At 45.4% G+C, this 24820-nt stretch overlaps 1 protein-coding gene across 4 annotated transcripts in view; it reads left to right on the forward strand.

The window, feature by feature from the left end:
* The window catches only part of ddc (dopa decarboxylase), an 87527-nt gene that overhangs the window by 55790 nt on the left and 6917 nt on the right, over nt 1–24820 (forward strand). For 3 of the 4 annotated variants that reach the window (XM_080208972.1, XM_080208962.1, XM_080208981.1), the window contains 3 exons: nt 13004–13023; nt 16965–17063; nt 22901–23002. In XM_080208972.1, coding sequence (XP_080065098.1) covers nt 13004–13023; nt 16965–17063; nt 22901–23002 — 221 coding nt within the window. Of the gene's footprint in view, nt 1–13003; nt 13024–16964; nt 17064–22826; nt 23003–24820 lie in introns of those variants that run through there. The other variant, XM_080208991.1, reaches the window with a different exon arrangement.

Consider the following 24820-nt stretch of genomic DNA (forward strand, 5'->3'; position numbering starts at 1 on the left):
GGGGTAGAAGTCTCGCCTCCAACCTATTAACATTCAGGTAGCTCCCCTACCAACAAACACCACCAACCGTTCCATTCTGCTCATGGGTTTCTAGAAAGGTGCCTGGACTTGGGAGGTGACAACCTAATTAAAAACTTTGGAAAGGGTACGAGAGGTTGGAGATGGGGCGGCAGTTTGCAAGGATGGAGGCAAGGAGGTGCCAAGGATTGTTTTTTGAGGAGAGACTTGATGATCTGAAGAAGAGGGTGACAAATGCCTAAGGAGAAGAAATTGTTCAGTTTCGGCAAATGTGGGAAGCAGAAATGGAAATTGGGTGGTCAATAGTTTATTGGGAATAGGGCCAGGAGAGCAGGAGGTAGAATCTCATGAATAAAATGAACTTGTGCACAAGGGACGATTGGAGATAAAGTAGGGAAAGTTACAAGTTCTGGGCTGACAGTAACAGTCCCCCAGAGGAGGTTTGGCCATTGGCTTGGGGAAAGGATGTAAATGGCAGGGTCAGCTGATTAGATGGTCTCAATCTTCATGACAAAGAAATCCGTGAGCTCCTTGCATGTGTTGTTGGATACGAGGATAGAGAAGAAGGGAGGGAGGGATCTAAACCACAGCTGGCATGAGAAAAATCAAACGTTACTTCATCATTCGAGATTGATTCTGGAAGATTTGCAGACAAAAGCATGATCCATTAGTGCTTTTTGTGATCTAGCCCGATCTGGCAGTTAAGGCTAAAGTAGCCTGTTCTGCAAGTTCAAATCTGCATCTCCTGAACTTAAGGGACTGGAGATGTGGGCTATACAAAGTATGAATATATCTCCTAGTAGGGGAAGTTAGGAGCCAAACTAAAGGCAGTTTATTCTTCCTCTTAGTAGGGAGCTGTGAGTCAGGTTAAAGAATCGTTCATGTAAAAATGCCTTTTGTTACAGAAACTGCCAAGAGACCAGAGCAGTCTATTATAGTTGTACAAATATGAACATCAACTGTGGAAAGCCCCAATCTGGCTTGCTTGTTATGTTGCTGCTTAGCAATAGAAGTATCAGTTACTTTACTTTTACAATGGTGAGCTGCAATTTAGCCAATGTCTCCTGTTGCTATCTGGAAAGACTCAGTAGCTTAGTAAATTTGTCATAAAAGAACACAAGAATTAGAAGCAGGAGATCATTCGGCCCTTCAAGCTTGCTCTGACAATCAATGAGATCACAGCTGATCTGAATGTGGCCTTAACTCCATTTCCCTGTCCTGTTACCCCCACTTCCCTCCTAACCTTTGACGCACTTGTTGATCATGGCCATGGTGATTCAGAAACTCTGCATATGCAGTCCCTCATTAAGCTCAAAGTAGCCAACTGTGCATCTGTGCTACATACAATCACAAGGATGCAGTCTTGCCGACCTGTTACAAAGTTATATCTCCAATTCCCACTACAGAACATGAGTAAATAATCTAGGTTGAAAGGGCAGTGCAATAGGAAGTGAATGCTCTTTTTGATGAGATGCAAAGGTGCAAAGGTGTATCATGACATCCTAGTCATTATTCATAAACTAACACCAAGTACAACAACTTAATGGATCATTAGCTCAAAATTGTTCTGGGAACCTAACCATGAATTGACTGCTATGTTTACCTAAACTGCAACAGTTACAACTTTTGAAGGAGAAATTCATGAGCTGTGAAGCGCTTTGAAACATCTTGAGCTGAGGAAAGAACTATGAGAGAACTATGTCAACAAAGGTTATTTCTTCCTTCCCCAAGACATCATCTCCTGCTGATTTTCTCCTTTGAATAAACTTATCATCTCCCCTGATCAAAGAACAAAGAAAATTACAGCGCAGGAACAGTCCTCCAAGCCTGCACCAACCATGCAACCAATTTAACTAAAACTCCCTACCCTTCCGGGGACCATATCCCTCTATTCCCATCCTATTCATATATTTGTCAAGACATCCCTTAAAAGTCATTATAGTATCCACTTCCACTACCTCCCCCAGCAACTAGTTCCAGGCACCCACCACTCTCTGTGTAAAAAAATCTGCCTCGTACATCTCCTTTAAACCTCGCCCCTCACACCTTAAACCTGTGCCCCCTAGTAATTGACTCTTACATCCCGGGAAAAAGCTTCTGGCTATCCACTCTGTCCATGTGGATAACGAAGGAGTTGAAGGAAAGTGTTAAATTAAAAGCGGAGGAATTTAGAGTAGCTAAGAGTAGTGGGCGAGAAGAGGATTGGGAGAGGTTTAAATGTCGACAAAGAAGTTGATAAAGAAGGGTAGGATAAACTATGAAGCTAGGCTAGCGCTTAATATAAAAAAGGATAGCAAGAGTTTTTATAAATATATAAAAAGGAAGAGGCTGGCTAGGGTGAACGTTGGACCCTTAGAGGATGAGAGGGGGGACTTAGTGGTAGGGGATGGGGAAATGGCTGAGGTCTTGAATAACTTTTTTGTTTCGGTCTTCACGGAGGAGGATGTGAATAATTTGCCGGGTGTTAGAGATGGAAAGGTGGAAGGACTGGAGGGTCTCAATGACATTATTGTTACTAGAGAGGTGGTGCTCGACAGACTGGAGGGACTGATTGTGGACAAGTCCCCAGGACCGGATGGAATGCATCTGAGGGTTCTGAAAGAAATGGCAGAGGTGATAGTGGATGCCTTGGTGGTTATTTTCCAAACGTCACTGGATTCCGGGGAAGTGCCGGAAGATTGGAAAACGGCTAATGTTACGCCGTTGTTTGAGAAGGGTGCCAGGCAAAAGGCAGGGAATTATAGGCCGGTTAGTTTAACGTCTGTTGTAGGTAAAATGTTAGAATCCGTCATCAAGGAGGAAATAGCAAGGCATCTTGAGGGGAATTGCTTGATAGAGCAGACGCAGCACGATTTCGTTAAGGGGAAGTCGTGTCTGACAAATTTACTGGAGTTCTATGAGGATGTGTCTAGGGCGGTGGATAGAGGAGAGCCGGTGGATGTGGTCTTTCTTGATTTTCAGAGGGCGTTTGACAAGGTACCTCACAAGAGGTTATTGCAGAAGGTCAGGGGGCATGGAGTTGGGGGTAGGGTGTTAGCGTGGATAGAGGATTGGTTGTCAAATAGGAGGCAGAGAGTGGGGGTCAATGGGTGCTACTCAGATTGGCGGTTGGTGACTAGTGGAGTGCCCCAGGGGTCGGTGCTGGGGCCTCAGCTATTTACCATTTATATAGATGATCTGGAGGAGGGAACTGAGTGTATGGTGTCGAAATTTGCTGATGACACCAAGATTGGTGGAACGGCAAATTGCGCGGAGGGTGTGGAGAGTCTGCAGAAGGATCTAGATAGGCTGGGCGAGTGGGCCAGGAAATGGCAAATGGGATTTAATGTTGGCAAGTGCGAGGTGGTCCACTTTGGTAGGAATAATGGTAGGAAGGATTATTACTTACGTGGCAAAAAACTGCAGCAGGCGACGGTGCAGAGGGACCTCGGGGTCCTTGTGCATGAGTCGCAAAAACCCAGCCTGCAGGTGCAGCAGGTGGTCAGGAAGGCGAATGGGATGCTGGCCTTCATAGCGAGGGGGATTGAATATAAAAGTAGGGAGGTCTTGCTGTGGCTGTATAGGGCATTGATGAGGCCACAGCTGGAGTACTGTGTGCAGTTTTGGGCGCCGTACTTACACAAGGATATTTTGGCCTTGGAGGGAGTGCAGAGGAGGTTTACTAGGCTGATACCGGAGTTGAGGGGGTTGAGCTATGAGGAGAGGCTGAATAAACTAGGCTTGTACTCATTAGAGTTTAGAAGAATGAGGGGAGATCTCATTGAGACGTATAAGATGATGAATGGGATGGATAGGATAGAGGTGGAGAGACTCTTCCCGCTCAGAAAGGACAGTAGGACTAGGGGGCACAGCCTCAAGATAAAGGGGGGGCGGTTTAGAACAGAGTTGAGGAGGAACTTCTTCACTCAAAGGGTGGTGAATCTCTGGAATTCTCTGCCCGTTGAAGTGGTGGAGGCTGCCTCGCTAAATATTTTTAAGACGCGGGTTGATGGGTTTTTGATAAGAGAGGGGATTAAGGGTTATGGGGAGAGGGCGGGAATGTGGAACTGAGCCACGACAGATCAGCCATGATCTTATTGAATGGCGGGGCAAGCTCGAAGGGCTAGATGGCCTACTCCTGCTCCTATTTCTTATGTTCTTATGCCCTTTGTAATCTTGTGGACTTCTATCAGGTCACCCTTCAACCTCTGTCATTCCAGTGAAAACACCCCAAGTTTCTCCAACCTCTCCTCATAGCTATTGCCCTCTATACCAGGCAACATCCTGGTAAATTTTTTCTGTACTCTGTCCAAAGCCTCCACATCTTTCTGGAAGTGTGGCGACTAGAATTGAATATTATATTCCAAATGCAGCCGAACTAAGGTTCTATAAAGCTGCAACATGACTTGCCAATTTTTAAACTCAGTGCCCTGGCCGATGAAGGCAAGCTTGCTGTACGTCTTCTTGACTACCTTCTCCATCTGTGTTGCCACTTTCAGTGACCTGTGTACCTGTACACCCAAGTCCCTTTGCCTATCAATACTCTTAAGGGTTCTGCCATTTACTGTGTATTTCCTATCTGTATTAGACCATCCAAAATGCATTACCTCACCTTTGTTATTAGTGTTATCATCCTTGCAGTGGGAGAGGGAGGATCCAGTCATCTCTGGTTTATTATCTGAATCTTGTGCAAATTGGCATAGGGTATATTAAATTATGGCAATGTGGCGCCAAGGCCATAACAGGAAGGGACAGATTAGAGGGAGTACAAATAGAAGATGAGGTTTGATATTATAAAAATAATAAAAGGACAAAACCAATGGCTCTGTATCCAAATGCACATAGCATTTGAAACAGAACTGAGAGCACAATTAAATAAATAAATAATGATAGCCATTACAGAGACTTAACTGCAATGAACAGGACCTGAATATAAATCTCATGTACCCTTCAATAAAGAACTAGAAGCTAGCAAAAGGCGGATGGGTGGCTCTGTTAATTAATAATGGCATGAGCACATTAGACAGGGATGAACTAAGTTCAGGAAATCAGGATGTAGAAATGTTTTGGGTAGAGATAAAAAATGATAATAGCAATGTCAAAGGATCATAGTATCCCTACTATGATGCAGAAAGAGGCCATTCAGCCCATTGGGCCTGCACCTACAACAATCCCACTCTGGTCCTATCCCCACATATTTACTCTGCTAATTTCCCTGACACTAAGGGACAAGTTAGCCTGACCAATCAACTAACACACATGTCTTTAGATTGTAGGAGGAAACAAAGAACCCGGAGGAAACCCACGCAAACAAGAGGAGAAAGTGCAGGCTCCACACAGACAGTCACCCAAGGCCAGGATTGAACCTGGGTTCCTGACACTGAGGCAGCAATGCTAACTAGTGTGCCAGCACTTGTGGGAATGGTGTATGAGCCCGTTACAATAACCATACAGTAGGATAGGATATGAAGGAAGAAATAATTGGAGCTTATCAAAAAATGATAGCAATAATCATGGGCGATTTTAACCTGTATATATACTGGGAAAACTAGATAGGAAAAGGTAGCCTAGATGAGGAATTCATAAAATGTTTCTAGGGTAGTTTATTAGAACATCACATTCTGGCACCAAGCAGAGAGCAGAATGTATTCAGCAATGATTAATTAATTACCTAATTGCAAAGCTGACTGCAGGTAGCAGCAATGATAATATGATTGAGTTTTGCATTCAGTTTCAAGGAGAGAAGACTAGGTCCAAGACAATATTTTAACCTTAAATAAGAGCAATTATGAGGGCATAAAACAGGTAGCAAAAATGAACTGGCAGGATAGATTAAGGGAGATGCAGTGGCAGAATGTTAGGGGATATTTCAGAATGCACAGAATTATCCCAACAGTAAGAAAAAGTCCAAATGGTGGACCCACCATTCATGGTTAACTAAAAAAAATTAAAGATAGTATCAGATTTAAAGAAGGAGATATAATTGCACTAAGAGATGTGGCAGGTCAGAGGATTGGACAGAATATGAAAAAGGCAAAGAATGATCAAAAGGTTGTAAAAAATGAAGTATTAGAGTACAAGAGAAAGCTAGATAAAAATATAAAGACAGATAGTGAGAGTTTTTATCAGTAGTTAAAAAAGAGTTAACAAAGTGAGCATTGGCCCTACAGAAAGAAAGTCTGGGAATTAATAATGGAAAATAAGGATATTTTGCATCACCTTCACTACAGAGGATACAAGTAACATCCCAGAAATAGCTGTAAATCAGGAAAATGGAAAGGAAGGAGGAATTCAAGAAAATTACTGAGAAAATAGTTGGAGCTGCAGCCTGACAAATCTCTGGGTTTGGATGGACCTCGACCTAGAGTCTTGAAAGAAATGGCTGGTGAGGCAGTTGATGCATTTGTTTTAATTTTTCAAAATTCCCTAGATTCAGGGAATGTTCCGTTAGATTGGGAACAAGTGAATGTAACTCCTTCATTCAAAAAGGGAGGTGGGGAGGGCAGAATGCAGGAAACTACAAGCCCTTTATTTCAACATCTGTCATAGGGAGAATGTTAAGAAGCTACCATTAAAGACATTATAGCAGGCCAGTTAGATAAATTCAATGAATCAGGCAGAGTCAGCATGGCTTTGTGAAATGAAAATCATGTTTAATTGATTTATTGGAGTTCTTTGAAGAAATAGCGTGCTGTAGATAAAGGGGAACCAATGCATGTACTGTATTTAGATTTCCAAAAGGCACTGGAAAGGTGTCACATCAAGTGTCACTGTGAAATATTGTGTAGGGGATAACATATTAGCATGGAAAAAAAATTGGCTAGCTAATAAGAATCAGAAGGTAGTCATAAATGGGTTTTTTTCTGGTTGGCAAAATGTAAGGATTGGTATGTCGCATGGATCAGTGCTGTAGCTTTGACCATTTATATATATTAATTACTTGGCTGCATGGAGAACAAGTATGGTTGCTAAATTTTCTGATGTCACAAAGCTAAGTAAGATGTGAAGAGGACACAAGGAGGCTACAAAAGGATGTAGATAAGGCAAGAGGCTGGGCAAAGACCTGGTAAATGCAGTGTAATGTGGCAAAAGGTAAAATTATCCATTTTGGCAAGGAAAAATAAAAAGAAGCATATTGTCTAAAGAGAGATTGCAGCGTTCCGAGATACAGCAGGATCTAGGTGCCCAAGTGCATGAATCACAAAAGATTAATATAAAGGTTCAGTAAGTAATTAAAATTGAATAAAGTGGAGGTGTTATGCTTCAGTTATACAACACATTGGTGAGACTTCACCTCGAGTACTGTGAATAGCACTGGTCTCCTTATTTAAGAAATGATGTAAATGCAGTGTAAGCAATAGAGAGAAGGTTGACCAGACTAATATTTGGATTGGGCAGGATGTCTTATGAGGAAAGTTGGACAGGTTAGCCGCATCCTTGTAGTTTAGAAGAGTAAAAGGCAACTTGAGTGAAACATAATTATAAGATCATGTGGGGACTTGACAGGGTGGATATGAAGAGGATGTTTCCTCTTGTGGGAACATCTAGTACCAGGGGTCATTATATAAAATGAAAGAGCCATCCATTTAGATGAGGAGAAATCTGTCTCTCAAAGCGATGTGAGCTTTGGAACTCTATTTCTCAAAAGGCAATGGAAGCAGAGTCCTTGGGTGGAAGTTTCTGGCCCTGTCTCGGTCGGACATTAAAAAGTAGGGTAAGACATAGAAAAGTCTTCTAACTTTGGCAGAACCGGGATATCCCACTGGTGGGAAAGGCCAGAAAATTCCAGCCTTTCAACATTTTTAAGGCAGAGGTAGATAGGTTCTTGATAAACAAGGGAGTGAAAGTTATCGGGGTAGGCAGGAACATGGAGTTGAAGTTATAATCAAATCAGTCATAATCTTATTGAATGGCACAGGAGGCTCGAAGGGCCAAATGGCCCTCGCCTGTTTCTAATGCATTTTTTTTATGTTCAGTAAAGTTTCTGGCAAATAAGAATATAAGAATTAGGAGCAGGAGAAGGCCATTTAGCACCCCTCACTCCACACCTTCCCACCATCGAACAAGATATATTAATGAACAACATTGACATTTGTCTCAAAAATGTATTCTTGAGATAACAGCGAAATGCAGCAGCCTTTAATGCTTTGGATTTGTCAACACATCAACTTTACAGCACATTCTGTGGTTGGATGTTGTTAATATCTACTTGGCCCCTTTTGGAACTGACACTCAGGATTCAGCAGTTAGACTCAAAGGATAAGTAACGTGATCTACTTGGAAAATTTAAAATGGTGCATCTACTTAAAATTAAGTGCTGAGAAATGTTATCAAAAACAATTTACACCCTCATGAGCACGCGCAATGTCCCTTCATCTTTGTTCAAGCAAGAATTTAAACTCTAAAAGTCCCCATTGTCGTTGGTCACAGAACAAGCAATTGCAGTGCAAGAAGTGTCCCATTTAGATACAGAACTTTTTTTGACACCAGGTTGGCTGACTATAGCAAGGCTTCACAGTGAGTTTGCATACCTCCGAGGTAGATGCCTCATTTGCATTGCAAATGTAGACGTGAAATTATTACTGACTGCAGGCACTAGAGTCATGCCAGGGACAAATATTAACCACAGTTATGTGAACCAGGGTACGATGCATAAATGTTTGGGGTACAAACACCACTTAGAGCGTTGTGTATAAACGATTTCCAAATTCCGTGTAAAAGCTAAAGACCATACCTACCTTGTTTTGATCCGTGAGGATCCATAAACCCAACAAACCAGAACTAATGTATTTTGACCATAAATTAACAGGCAAACCACAGCTGGTACAAACTAAATCACACATAGACTAGCAGGTACAGCAAAAGTAAAATCTCTCAGATCTTATCGGTCATCCACTTTGCCAAGACTGATAGAGTGGTTATCCCTGGACTCTTGCCTGTGCCACGAGATAGTTTAGAGAGGAATAGAGAAAGGGAAAGTTTGAACTTGTGGCTGAGAGGATGGTGCAGGAGGGAGGGGTTCAGGTACTTAAGCAATTGGGGCTCGTTCTGGGGAAGGTGGGACCTCTATAAGAGGGATGGTCTACACCTGAATCAGAAGGGGACCAATATCCTGGGGGGTAAGTTTGCTAGGGCTATGCAGGGAAGTTTAAACTGATTCGGAGGGGGGGAGGGATCCTGAGTAGAGGGGTTGAAAGTGAGGGGTGCATGGATGGGGACTGCAATGCATGGCATCGCAGGGGTGGGGTGGAGCAGGGTTTGAAATGTGTTTACTTCAATGCGAGGAGTATTCGCAATAAAGTGGGTGAACTTGCAGCGTGGATCAGTACCTGGGACTTCGATGTTGTGGCCATTTCAGAGACATGGATAGAGCAGGGGCAGGAATGGATGCTGCAGGTCCCGGGGTTTAAATGTTTTAGTCGAAGTAGAGAAGGAGGTAGAAGGGGGGAGGGGTAGCATTATTGGTCAGGGATTGTATTACAGTGTCAGAGAGGAGGTTTGATGAGGACTTGTCTGTTGAGGTAGTATGGGCGGAGATTAGAAATAGGAGAGGAGAGGTCACCCTGTTGGGAGTCTTTTATAGACCTCCTAAAAGTTCTAGAGAGGTTGAGGAAAGGATTGCGGAGACGATCCTGGTTAGGAGTGAAAGTAATAGGGTAATTGTTATGGGGGATTTTAACTTTACTAATATTGATTGGAATTGTTATAGCTCTAGCTCGTTAGAGGGGTCAGTTTTTGTGCAAAGCGTGCAGGAAGGTTTTTTGAGTCAGTATGTAGATAAGCCAACTAGAGGTGAGGCTATATTGGATTTGGTGCTGGGAAATGAGCCAGATCAGGTGTTGGATTTGGAAGTTGGTGTGCATTTTGGTGATAGTGACCACAATTCGGTTACGTTCACCTTAGTGATGGAAAGGGATAGGCATGAACCTCGGGCCAGTGGTTTTAGCTGGGGGAAGGGTAATTATGAGGCTATTAGGAGAGAATTAGGAAACATAGGTTGGACTAGGAGATTACAGGGATTGGGAACGTCCGAAATGTGGAGTTTTTTCAAGGAGCAGCTACTGCGAGTCTGTGATAGGTATGTCCCTGTCAGGCAAGGTGGAATTGGTAAGGCTAGGGAACCGTGGTGCACCAAAAAAGTTGATTCGTTGGTTAAAAAGAAAAAGGAGGCTTATGTTCGGATGAGACGTGAGCACTCGGATAGTGCACTAGAGAGCTTTAGATTGGCTAGGAGGGAGTTGAAGAGCGAGCTAAGAAGGGCTAAAAGAGGACATGAGAAGACTTTGGCTGATAGGGTTAAGGAGAATCCTAAGGCGTTCTATAGGTATGTCAAGAACAGAAGGTTGGTTAGGGCAAGGTTAGGGCCAGTTATAGACGGAAGAGGGAAGTTATGTGTGGAACCGGAGGAGATTGGTGAAGCATTGAACCAATATTTCTCTTCGGTGTTCACGCAGGGGGACATGGATATAGCTGAGGAGGACACTGGGTTGCAGGGGAGTAGAATTGACAGCGTTACAGTTGATAAGGAGGATGTGCTGGATATTCTGGAGGGTCTGAAAATAGATAAGTCCCCTGGTCCGGATGGGATTTACCCCAGGATTCTCTGGGAGGCAAGAGAAGTGATTGCAGAGCCTCTGGCTCTGATCTTCAGGTCGTCGTTGGCCTCTGGTATAGTACCAGATGATTGGAGGTTAGCGAATGTTGTCCCATTGTTTAAGAAGGGGAACAGAGACTTCCCCGGGAATTATAGACCGGTGAGTCTCACTTCTGTTGTGGGCAAGGTTTTGGAAAAAATTATTAGGGATAGGATTTATAGTTATTTGGAGAGTAATGAGTTGATTGGAGATAGTCAGCATGGTTTTGTGGCGGGTAGGTCGTGCCTTACTAACCTTATTGAGTTTTTTGAGAAAGTGACCAAAGAGGTGGATGGGGGTAAGGCAGTGGCCGTGGTGTATATGGATTTTAGTATGGCGTTTGATAAGGTTCACCATGGTAGGCTTCTGCACAAAATGCAGATGTATGGGATTGGGGGTGATCTAAGGAACTGGATTAGGAATTGGCTAGCGGATAGGAGACAGAGGGTAGTGGTTGACGGTAAATATTCATCATGGAGTTCGGTTACAAGTGGTGTGCCTCAGGGATCTGTGTTGGGGCCACTGCTGTTTGTGATTTTTATTAATGATCTGGATGAGGGTATAGTTGGGTGGATCAGTAAATTTGCTGATGACACCAAAGTCGGAGGTGTGGTAGATAGTGAGGAAGGGTGTCATAGTTTGCAGGAAGACTTAGACAGGTTGCAGAGCTGGGCCGCGAGGTGGCGGATGGAGTTTAATGCAGAGAAATGTGAGGTAATTCACTTTGGTAGGAATAACAGATGTGTTGAGTATAGGGCTAACGGGAAGACTTTGAATAGTGTGGAGGAGCAGAGGGATCTAGGTGTATGTGTACATAGATCCCTGAAAGTTGGGAATCAAGTAGATAAGGTTGTTAAGAAGGCATACAGTGTCTTGGCGTTTATTGGTCGGGGGATTGAATTTAGGAGTCGTAGCGTTATGTTGCAACTGTACACAACTCTGGTGCGGCCGCACTTGGAGTATTGTGTGCAGTTCTGGTCCCCACATTACAGGAAGGATGTGGAGGCTTTGGAGAGGGTGCAGAGGAGGTTTACCAGGATGTTGCCTGGTATGGAGGGGAGATCCTATGAGGAGAGGCTGAGGGATTTGGGGTTGTTTTCGCTGGAAAGAAGGCGGCTAAGAGGGGATCTTATTGAAACATATAAGATGATTAGAGGTTTAGATAGGGTGGACAGTGATAGCCTTTTTCCTCTGATGGAAAAATCTAGCACGAGGGGGCATGGCTTTAAACTAAGGGGGGGTAGTTATAGGACAGATGTCAGGGGTAGGTTCTTTACCCAGAGGGTGGTGGGGGATTGGAATGCCCTGCCTGCTGCAGTTGTAAATGCGCCTAGTTTGGGGGCGTTTAAGAGGTCTGTGGACAGGTTTATGGACGAAAAGGGATTGGTTTAGGTTAGTGGGTCATTGTTGTTGTTTTTTTTTTAACTGGTCGGTGCAACATCGTGGGCCGAAGGGCCTGTTCTGCGCTGTAATGTTCTATGTTCTATATGGCACCAATTTCAACCATGCAGTTCTCCCAAGCTTAGATCTTCCTATGGCAGAATTTAGGACCCAGCCAGTTCTCCCATACAGCAATTTCCACACAAATTCTGCCAATGGCAATCTTCTACATTATGGTACAGATTTTTCTAAAATCATCTCAACTCTCAGCTCCTGTAAGGCATGGTAGCCCGGATCTACCAGGATGACCTTTATCTTTCCTCTTTCTGTCTGCCACAGAGCCTTTGTATTTTAATTTTGTTCCTGGTAAAGAGTCGCCAAGTCACATGGACCAGTATTTCTTATTATCCAATATCTTATTATCAGAGGCATGCAAACTCGCTGCGACACCTTGCTATATAGTAAGAAGTCTCACAACACCAGGTTAAAGTCCAATAGGTTTATTTGTAGCAAGTGCCACTAGCTTTCGGAACTGGCTATTCCTTCATCAAGTGGGTGGGAGTTGACGAAGGAACAGCCAGTTCCAAAAGCTAGTGGTGTTTGCTACAGATAAACCTGTTGGACCCTAACCTGGTGTTGTGAGACTTCTTACTGTGTTCACCCCCGTCCAGTGCCGGTATCTCCACATCATGACACCTTGCTATAGTCAGCCAAACTGGTGTCGAAAAAAGTTCTGTATCTAAAGACTGATCTTTTTACATTTGATGCAAACTGTTGAAATTCCCCAAACATTTTAAAGTAATTGCAATTTTTCCTTTCTGTTACTACCTCTGGGTCAAAGACAGTCGGATCTTGCTGTGCTTATTGTTCTATATATTGTATTGGAACCATTGGTATTGGGTACCTTTGTATTCATCCAATCATTTGCAGTTGCATTAGTCAAATTAGTCACATTTTACAGTCGTTGTTCTCGTTTTGCTCTCTCTTTCCAGGACTCATCACTGACTATAGGGTGAGTGCCCATTAAACATTTCTAAAACTAAATAATGTGAAACAGTCTCATAAGTATGTTATCTTTTTTCAGCTCGAATCAGGTTTAGCATTACCTAAATTTGCAAGTTATGATTTATCTGCACCTTCAGCTTTGTGGTTAGTTTGAACATATATTCATTGAACTAAATGTTGGTTTTCTTGGGAGAGTTTTTCTGTTTAGGATATTAACCGTCTGCTACCTTTAGTTACTCCTTGGGTGAGCCTAAACAGTGAATATTGTCAGGATATTCATCAACTTCAACTTTTGCTATCAAACCTAATCCTCCCCAATGTCCACAAACATTTCCGGTAAATGTTACTGAATGATGTTCTGAACAAAAACTCAGGGTTGGTTTTTCTTCTTGTAAACCAAGAGAGACTGAAGCCAATTGTTGCACCTCTACTGCCCCCTGGCAGAAATCAGCTAACATAACATTGAAGAAGATTAAATCTAGGGTCTTTCAGCCCTGGTTATATGAAATCTTTACTATATGAGATATTGGGGAAATAATTGATTTAATACAGCTTACTATTGACAAATTGTGTTCAGTTAAAGTAGAAGTCCATGTAAATGAACAACTATTTTGAATCTATAATCTACAGGTTTCTAAATTGCCAAACATAACTGTTGGTGTTGGACATCCTTATTTCACTTTATTGCTGATTTCAAAAAAGATATCACACATTTCACAAATTGGCATTTCTGGTTTTGAAATCAGCTTTGCAATTTATGAATAAGTAACGTAAATGATTGTTCTGGGGGTTTCTCATTTAAAGAGATCTTTTTGATACATAAAATTAGATATATTGGCAGCATAGAATCCCTGGTGTGCAGAAGAAGGCAATTCAGCTGATTAAATCTGTGTCTACTCTCAGAAAGAGCATCTTACCCAGCTTCCCCTAGAATCCCTGCAGTGCAGAAGGAGGCCATTTGACCACTGAGGCTGCACTGACCCTGAAAGAGCCTCTTATGTCGGCATTTGGAATGTGAGAGTGTAAAGTCGTACATATATTTTTCCTTATTTGTTAATCTTTACTTAAAAAGAGTCAGTATTAAATGAAAAGTACTAACTTGTATTCACATACAATTTCTCAGTAAAATTTGCAACAAAGGAAAATATACCAGTTTTTAAATGATTAATTCAGTTCAGAAAATTTCCAATAGGAATATGGCTGCTAAGTAGATAATGAAAAAGGGCCACTTTAAAGTAATACTTTAGAATCCATATAAAAACATTGAGTGGGATTTCCTGACTGCGCTCGCCCTAAAACCAGAAAATCCCGCTCCACTTTGTATGGTTTTCCCACCCCCCACCTCGCACGCTATGATTCCCATGGTGGGCAGGGTGGGAAAACTCCCCCCATTACTTATTGACCTTGATGCCCTCAGGTTGGGAGGAGAAAAGTTAAAATCTCTGCTTCCTGATTTGTTTCTGTTGAATTGAGGAAATGGCCTTGCTGGTGAAATAGCCCTTGGCTGTTTACTCAAGATTGTAGCTAAGGAATCATCACCTGAGAAAAATAGTGGAAAGGTTACCATCACCTGTACAACTATGCAAACCTATGAATTGGTGCCTCAGAAAGTAAAGGGAGCATTTTCTTTTAAAGCAATTACAATACAACCTTAGCCATTTTAGCTGAGAGAGAGCGTCTCGGGGCTTAATTGGCAAAACCAGCCTTGGTTGTCCATCTCCAATTGCCACAACTGAATGGCTTGCTGAGCCATTTCAGCAGTCAGTTAAGAGTCCACCTTGTTATTCTGGCTCTGGGGTCATATATAAGTGAGGACAGCAGATTTCCTTCCCCAAAGGACATTAGTGAACAAGATGGATTTTTACAACAATTGACAGTTCTCCTCACCTTTCGATCCCAAATTTATTAATTGGATTTAAATTCTATGGTGGAATTCTATGGCTCCCATGGTGGAATTTGAACATATGGGTGAGATCTTCAGGCTGTTCATGCCAGCTGGACCTTCTGCTCCCATTGAGGGGTTTCCCAGCGGCATAGGGTAGATTCAATGGAAAATCTCATTGACTGCCCAATGAAAACCTTCTCCACAACAGCCAGTGTCACCGCTCTGCTGCTCCTCACTACTGAGCTCTATTACAGCCCCCTCAAACTCGATGAGGTCGATGATCTCTGCCACCCCTCCCCCTGTCTGGGTTTGCTCACATTTGTTGTGCATATGTTCGGCCTGTATGAAGACAAAAGGGATGTGATCAGAGAGAATGGAGCAGAGTTGGGTGACATGCAAATCCCCCGTGTATAGTGTGTGCCTTCCCCAGAAAGAAGAGGAAGAAACAAGACAGATGAAATGGTGGTATTGTGAAAATCTTGTTAAGAGAGAGCATTGATACATGTCCCTCGCTAATGGATGTGTGAGATCTGTGAAGAGAGTAACCAGGGGAGGCAGTGGCATAGTGGTATTGTCACTAAGCAAGAGGCCCAGCGTAATTCTCTAGAGACCTGGGTTTGAATCCCACCATGGCAGATGGTGAAAGTTAAATTCAATAAAAATCTGGGACTAAAAGTCTAATGATGACCATGAAACCATCATCGATCCTTACCTAGTTTGGCCTATATTTGACTCCAGATTCACAGAAATGTGGTTGACTCTTAAATGCCCTTAGAGATGGACAATAAGTGGTGGCCCAGCCTGCGACGCCCACATCCCATAAATGAATTTTTAAAAATTGAGTATATGATGCCATGCTGGGATGGATAGGAAAGAAATTTGAGAGAGGACTTACCCTGGCAGAGCCATGAGATCATCCATCAGTTTCTTGCTCAAGATGATGCTTCGTGGGCAGATGGCAGCCATGCTGTCCTCCTGGGCAGTGCTCTCTAAGACTGGAGACGTGAGTTTGGTGTACTACTTTGAGCCATCCCTGGAGTAGAGGACATGTCGGTGGGCCCGCACTCTCTGAATAAAGACCTCAATGCCCCTGGCACTGAGAATCAGTGTTGCCTTCTCCTTGAGGCCACTCACCTTTTTCTTGTGGCTTTGTGACATGTTAGAGAGTCTCCTGTAGACAGTTGAACTGAAGACAATGATATGAGTGTGCCGGACTGCTATTTAAATATGGCGCCTAGACCTTTGAATCCACCAACTGACAGACAGATGAATCACCTACCAGTTTGCTGGGGAGGCGATGGCCTCGTGGTATTATCACTAGACTATTAATCCAGAAATTCAGCTAATGTTCTGGGGACCCAGGTTCGAATTCAAACACTGCAGATGGTGGAATTTGAATTCAATAAAAAATATCTGGAATTAAGATTCTACTGATGACCATGAAGTTCCTGTTGTAAAAACCCATCTGGTTCACTAATGTCCTTTAGGGAAGGAGATCTGCCATCCTTACTTGGTCTGGTCTACATGTGACACCCATGCCCCACGAATGAATAAAATCAAAGGTGATCCAGAACGGGTTTGGCTGTAAATAATTAAGAAGGTTCTAAGTGCACAATCCAGTACAGGATCCCGATTGTGGCCAGAGCCGCCACCACGGCACAAAAACTGAGAATTCTGCTTTGAGTTTCTGCCAAACCTGCATCCATTATCAACTATAGTTTTCTGGGGTCTGGGATGCTCACTGCACTTTTAGAATGTAATTGTGCCAGAAATTAAACCATTTCACAGGAAAATTAATTTCCCGAGGAACCTATTTGTTGATGAATGGCACAACTTTGCAAAGCAACAGGTGAAATATATAGAGGAAGTTCAGGGCTATGTGAATTATTTCTGCATTAATTCTCCTCATTCAATCAGCCTTCTCATTGAGTATTGGTTCCAATTACGTATCCCAGCATTAGGGACAATAATAGCGACCACTACTATGAGTTGCTCAACTTGATTCAGGCTATGAGACAGAAGTCACAATGGCAACTATTTTAACTAACACTGTTTACATATAGCACTGGCAGATTCCCCTCGGACGTAGATTCCGTTCTCTGAAAATGTGGTTTGTGTTTCGATTGTATGGAGTAAAAAGACTTCAAGAACACATCCGTAAGGTAGATTACTAAGAATCACATATGTAAATATAATATAAAAGTGTCTGTCGCATTATATCTCTGTATTAATCAAAACTACAGTAACCCTTATCACACTGGGCCTGATTTTACCATTTTCATTCCAAGTGTCGAATCTGGGTGTAATGCAGATCCGACTTACAAATCCACTTGCAGGCACCCCCACACGCTCTCAGCCATCTCCAGTCCGATTTGCGCTGTGGGCGGGACGTAGCGTGGCTGATACGATCAGAGTTCTGAACTGCGCATGCACAGTTGGAAAAGAAATTGAAAAAGCACACCTGTCACATCAGTCCCGGGCCAGATAATGCCGCCCCCTAGCCCTCACAGACATTGCCCTACCCCCACAGCATTACAGACCCACCTATCTCCCCACTCTCCATCACCCAGAACAACTGCAAATCCCTCCCCCCACTCCCCCCCACCGATCTCAGGCAGAGTAGCAGCGGACCCTCCCCCTCCCCTCCCCTCACTGATCTCAGGCAGAGAGATCCCCCCTCCACCCTATAGATATCAGGCAGAGTGATCCCCCTCACTCCCACACAAGGCCCCATCCCACCTACACTCCGATAGCTGTGTGAGACCTCCCTCACTGTCCTCTGTCGCTAATCATTAAGACACTCATCCTCCTCCTCCACCTCCTCCACCACCACCACCGCCACCGCCACCGCCACCACACCTGCAAGTGCTCACTTGCTTTCCCCCAATGCTAATAAGCAAACCGCATGGAACTTGCTGGAATGCTCTGTCAAACTGTCTGCAGCTGATCCGCCCTAACGAGGGATAGCTCCATAAAAACTCCAGGATGGACAGAATTGCAGTAAAGGACAATTTGTGCATGACCAATGACACACACCCTGCCACCTCTGCCCACCTTCCCCCCCCCCCCCCCCCCCCCCCAAAAGTTTTCTGAGGATGACTTGGGGAGGCTGCTGGATGCCCTTTTCCTCCCAGGAAGACACAGACCCAGGGGGCTGATGGGTATGCGGCCTGGGAGGCAGTTGCTGCTTTGGTTGGTGCCAGGCCACTGGTTCCCTGGACTGTGAGGCAGTGCTGGAAAAGATTTGGTGACCTCGACCATGCAGTGAGGGTGAGTGCTGAATCCCATTCATCATGCTTCTTCCCCCACCCCCCCCCCCCCAATCTTCCTATCCCCAGCACCCTGCATGTTTCCAGCTCCTGACCTCAAAGCACTTCCTTCCTTTCCCCCCAATGAGCCCCACTGTGTTTGCCCTCTAAGGGTCACCACCTGATTCTCTGCATGAGTCACGCCACCATTTATTTCATGGTTCCTTCTGTCTCCACAGAAGAAGACCAAGCACAACACTCGTGAGAGGGTGAAGACAGAGGGTGGTGAGCCAGACCTCTAGGTCCTCACCCTGTCTGAGGAGCGGACGCTGGAGCTCATCAGAGATGAGGAGACACGGGCAGTCAGTGACAGCATAGTCGGTCTGCCATCCAGACGTGAGCACCTGTCATTCCTACACTCACTTTGAGACAACTTCTTGGGGTCACGAGTTTCAGGTGCAAGGGGTGAGGTGTAAAGGAGGTGTACGAGGCATTTTATTTGCATTGAGAGGATAGTGGGTGCCTGGAACCCACTGCCGGGGAGGTTGTGGAAGTGGAAACTGTAGGGACATTTAAGGGGCATCTCTAGAACTATCTGAATGTGATGGGAACAGAGGCATATGGGGACAAAACAAATCAGATGAGCAGCCTGGTGACTACAGGGTTGAATGTTCGAAGGGCCTTTTCCTGTGATGTAATTATCTGTGTTCGGTGTTCTATGTTCAAGGGAGCCATGTGATTCATGTGTTTGGCATCCTGGATTCCTCTCCCTCTCTTGCACTTAACCTTCTGTCCTGTGTTTCAGGGACAGATCCTGAAGCCCCAGGGCCTTCTGGACCACAGGCCCCGGCTACCGCTCCCATCCATCCTGGGAACGATAGCTCAGATGAGTCCTCGGAGGATATGGGCGAAGGGACCTCCGAGGGTGGCACCGTTTATCCGTCAGCTTCTACCTCACAACTCACTGTCACAGAAAGAGACACATCAGTGGGCCCAGTTAGTGTTGAGGTTTCCAGGTCACAATCTGGTGAGCACAACACATCTGCTGATATACATCGGGTGGAGGAGGGAACATCCAAGGCCTCTGGCAGGTGGGGGCCTGCCAGAGGCAAGAAGACAGCTAGCCCCAGGCTACATGCTGAGTCTCTGAGATCACTTCTCTCTCAACCGCATGGAGATGTAACAACAGAGCCAGGGAATGCAGGAGGGGCTGACAGAAACATTGAACCAACTGTGATGTTGCTGGGAGAAGTCCCAAAGCTTTCAGGCAGACCAGCTATTGCCTGTCATGCGTGCTTCCAATGCCAACACTGCAAGGGTGATGTCTGCAGTGGAAAGCCTGGGGCAGGGAATCCTCACCATGGGGAGGCAGGCTCCAAGCAATGGCCAAATCACAACAGGCCATGGTGGAGGCACTGAGCAGGCTTCTTGAGATTCTGCAGCCCATGGTTGAGCGGCTCGAGAGCTTGCAGGAGACCCAAAGGGACAGCACTGAGACATAGTGGGCAATGGCAGCAATCCTTGAGGAGGTGGTCCAATCTCAGAGGGCCACAGCTGAGGGCTTGCAGAGTGTGGCCCAATCTCAAAGGGCACTTGCTGCGGCCATTGAGAGGTGGCTTACGCCTCAAGTGGCCATCACGGAGGGGTCAACCACCATGGGTAGGACACAAGTGGTCCTCCAGGACTGGCAGTGCCAGGTGATGCCAGAGCTTCTGGAGCTCCTTGCAGAAGCACCAATGTCCCATAGTGACCCAGGGGCCAAAAGGGACCCCAAGGGAGGAGGAAGGACGTGAGCCCCTGCTGGGGTCTTTCAGCCAGGAGACTGTGGCCAAGGCAACACCTTCCGACTCTCCCCTTCCTGACACTGGGGTATCGCAGGGGCAGTGGGATGAAGAAGGTGTCATGGAAACATCCCAGACACCTGGAAGCAGGCCAGGGCCTCCAGAGGACACCTGCCATATGCATCACAGACCACGGGGCAAGGTCAGCAGCTGGCCCCCTCCACCTCCAATGTACATTCTGGGGAGTCACAGACATAGTGATAGGCAGCATAAGATTAGGAAGTTGTAGTTGTACTGAGATGGCACGGGTGAAGGGTTGCACTGGTTAGAAAAGACTGCAGACACCTTAGTGTTTTCTTTTCACAAGATTCTGTGTTTCACCAACTTATCTGAACGCCTTTATTGTAAATAAATGAATGATTTTTCTCCACAACCACTTGCGAATAGGTTGTTTTGAATAGGATTCCTCCCCCATTGACTAACACCTGATGGATGCCTCATGGTGATATCAGTTGGGAGGCCCCTCAATGCAGTGTCACTGAGAAAAGGAAGCCATTGGTCTCATACCCCATGAGCCATGGCCCCGCCCCCCACCCCACCCACTCCAGGTCCCTGTATGGGGGTTTCGGATCCCTTACCCACTAGACTGGTGTGGGCCCAGGTACTAGCGTGCAGCAATCAGACTGGTTTGCACCAGGGCATCATCAGAATGGTGCTTAGCGAGTCGTCATCACCCTCCTGCCTGGAAAAAAAAAAGTCGTGAACAGAGTATTCAGGCCCACCACTCTGGTGTGACAATGTGCAGGATAAATAGAAGGCATTTTTTGGGAGTGGGAATGGACCCCACAATCACTATCCCCTAGTGACTGAACCGCCTGGTTATCAGAGCCTTCCTAGCCACCCTTGCAGCCCTCAGCTGAGATGCCAGCCCTCCTCCACCTGGCTGGTGTTCCAAGGTGTTCTCATCCTCCTCCTCCAAGAAGTCACCTCGCTGCACAGCCAGACTGTGCAAGGTACAGCACACCACCCTGATGTGGGAGGAGATCAGGGGGCTGTATTGGAGGGCCCTGCCAGATTGGTCCAGGCACCAGAATTGCACCTTGAGCCCAATGCAGCTCTCTATTGTCATGCGGGTGGCTACATGAGCCTCATTATAGTGGGTCTCTGCTTCAGACACAGGCCTCCACACAGGCATCATCAGCTATGGCTGAAGCGGGTAACCCATATCGCCCAGGAACCCACCCCCACAGCCTGGACTCCTCAAATGCTTGCAGGATGTCTGACCTCCATATAATGAAGCTGTCATGCACACTGCCTGGATGTCTGGTGCAGATGTGCATGATGGTCATATTGTGGTCACACACAATTTGCACATTCAGGGAGAGGAACCCCTTTCTATTAATGAATCATCGTGGATTCTGTAGGGGGGCCCTGAGGGCGACATGGGTGCCATCGACCGCCCCCCTGCACATTCGGCATCCCCACAATTGCAACGAACCCCACAGCCCAGGCTTCCTGATGGGGATAGTCCAGGTTAAATTTGAAGTACTGCCCAGCCTCGAGGTACACAGGGCCTCGGTGACGTGCTTGACACGTGTGGATTGCAGACTGGGAGATGCCACAGACATCTCCGCTTGGAAGGAGCCAGTCGCATTGAAGTTCAGCTCTGAGAGTGGATGCCCCCCTGCCTCTAGATACCAGGTACTGCGACAGGGCACAAAAGTGTCACACTGTATCCTTTCAGAGTCAGATGTCAGTGGCATCTCCTCGAAGGACACTCGTGCACGGAACTGCTGGGATCTCTGCTCCCTCCTTCTTCTGTGCCCCCGCTCTGGGTGAATGGCGGCCACCTCCTGCTGCTGGTGGTCATCTCCCTCCGGTCCTGCAAGTGGTAAGGCCCAGCTCTTCTGGGCCTGCAATTCTTCCTCCATGTCCTCCTCCTCGGCTCCAACACCAACCAAGAGAACAGCAAGATCGGATGGTTGCATTGCAAATGCATTGGGGGGGGTGGAGGTGACCAAACGTGGAAGTCATGCAACGCGACAATCTCAGTCTCTCCTGCACCCCCCCCCCCCCCCGCCAGCCTCATGTGCCACACAATCTCAGCCCCTGGTAAAGTTTGGGGGTGGGGGGGGAAGAGGATGCTGCTGCAGCAGTGTTATCTGCAAGGGCTTTGTGCACATCCTTCAGCCTGAGCTGTGGTGCTGGGACCCAGCAGCAGTGCTGAGACCTGGGTCCGTGCTGCAGAACAAACATCGGCGATCATGCACAGCAACAGCAACCACCTCCTCCCCCCCCCCCCCCCCCAACAAAACACACTTGCAGAGCCGCCACTGACCCAAGACAGCAAAATGGCTGCAACAACAGGACACCCATGCGTAGCAGAGCCATCAGACCCCATGCACTCACCTTGCTGACCCTCACTGATGAAGCGCCTGATTCAGACTTTAATCAGCAGGTCCAGTACAGCACAGTTCTGGATTGGCAAACAGTGGTAAAGGGGGAAATGCTGATAAAGTTGGACAGGCAGTTCATTAATTCACTTTAAATACATGCAAATGCATTTAAATCACTGTTGCGCCTGTTTTGGGCGCAAAGCCGATCACTGCCATTCCCGGGTTTTGGTAATGTGCACTGACACAGGTGTGGATTGCGATAATGGCCTGTCTCCTGAATTTATCATGGTTTTGCACCCAGAAACTGGCACAAGGCAGTGGTAAAATAGGGCCCGCTGTGTTATATAGTCAATAATGCAGAGTGTACAAAACAAAGACATTTGATAAATTGTGCCTGTCCTGTATTTTTTTTTATTTATAAATATTTTCAGATTTAATTTAGATATAAACAGTGACAATCTTCTGACATTATTTATCCAATTTTATTCATTTTGTGGCAGCATCATTTATTTTTGCTGAGAAAATGTTTGTCAAAAAATGGGATCTGAGCATCCATTTGTATTGTTTGCTGCAGCATGTGGCTCTAGCACATGAATTTGAAAGTTTGGTATGTCGAGATGAACGGTTTGAGATTGAAAATGATGTCATATTGGGGCTGGTGTGCTTCAGACTGAAGGTATGTAAAAATATTGTTAATATTAACGACTGTTTGTAGAGCCTCTCTTGTTTTCCTCTTTAGCGCTGAGGTCTAAATTTCCATTCCAAATACTTGATGCCACAAGTGCAATCCATTGAAGAAGCAAACCAGGAAATTGGGTATTGGGTAAGATGCTACAGCCCCAACACTGGCAGCTTGTAAATGCAGTGGGGTAACATGCCCATTGAGTTTTTTATTTGGCATTATCCAAACCAATTTCTGCTGAGAATAACCACCTCGTATTGGGTATTCTGGCATGAATTGTGAAATGATATCAGAATATTCACATTTGGGCTCCTGCTGGAACTGCTGGACCATTCTGTTTGAAAGCTTGCTGATTTTCTGAACAGCATGCCCAACTGTTTGCTCTTTTCATCACAGCAAGTCAATTATCATCCCACCACTGCCCTCCCCTCCCAATTACTGAGGGCAAGCAGGAGGACATGTCCATTCTGTAATAGGAAGGGTTTCCAATTATAGGGCTAGTAAAGCTCACCAACACTTAGATTTTTGAGACCACAGCAACCACAGAAATGGAGAGAAGATCTGGGTAAGGCTGCTGCCCTGGGTTTCTCACTCTCTCCACCCACAAGAGTCCAAATATTTATTTGTGATCTCCCATGAATGCAAGAGCACTCTGTGATGCCACATCCTTCTCCCTTGAAGGACCATTTATATATTGTTCCTTAGTTTAAAATCTGCCATCCCAGTTTTGCAATAGTTAGTCACACCTACAACACTTTCCCAAAAAAAACCCACCATCTTGTCCTCCCTTGATTTTAATTTAATTTTTTATTAAACAATAAAATTACATATTGATCAGGTTGATAAACATAAACAACTGTAAATCTTGTTTGAATTATTTGATGTGACAACAAGAAAGGTTGACCAAGAATTATTGTATATATGGACTGTCAGAAGGCTATTTGCCAAATGCTGATACAAGATTAGCTCAGTAATAGGAAGCAGTGGGTAGAAGTAGAGAGAGTTCTCTGATGGGATGTGGTTTGCAATGATATTCCCCAAGGATCAGTTTTTGGTCCATTACTCATTTCAATGTTTATACATGATCTGGACTTGGGTGCGTGGAACAATTTTAGAAAGTTTGTAGATTATATGAAATTTGGTATAGTTGAAGGTAGTTAAAGACTTCAGAATTACACATACAGGATGGTAAAATAGCAGAAAAATATGAAGTCATGAGGCTTGGGAAGACAAATGTGGAAAGACGATGGCTGGGATTCTCCCACAAAAAAACCTAGGTGCCCATTTCTTCGGCATACTTAGTTTCACAACTTGCCGGCATTCAGTGCTCCACAGAGTGCTTCAGCGGGATTTATGCCCATAAGTGGGGGGGGTTGGGGTCTCAGAGGCCAGCACAGTAGTGCTCAATGGGCCATTCCACATGCAGTGAGGAGACTAGTGCATGTGCACTGGCCCCCTATTGCCAGCCTCCGGATCACTGACTTCCCAACCATCACCAGCCTACCCGATCTTTCCCCTGCCCCCACCTCCCCACCAATTGTTAGCCTACCCAATCTCCCCCCACCCCTATTGCCATCCTACCCAATCTCTTTGCCCTCAATTTCCAGCCTACCTCCTCACCACTCCCAAACACCAACACCCTCATGTGCAGCCCCAATCGCCTCCCTCCCTCCCTTTTCCATTGATCCCATTGCAGAGTGCACAGTGAGTCCCCCCCACCACCACTGATGAGCCCTCATGACCCACCCCTTCAACACTGTCCGGTGCTAGCTAGGCAGTGCCAGGCTGGCATTCCCCAGTGGGTATCTTCCT

This window comes from Carcharhinus amblyrhynchos, chromosome 2 (assembly GCF_965287045.1).
Source record: "Carcharhinus amblyrhynchos chromosome 2, sCarAmb.v2.hapA, whole genome shotgun sequence".
Classification (NCBI taxonomy): Eukaryota; Metazoa; Chordata; class Chondrichthyes; order Carcharhiniformes; family Carcharhinidae; genus Carcharhinus; species Carcharhinus amblyrhynchos.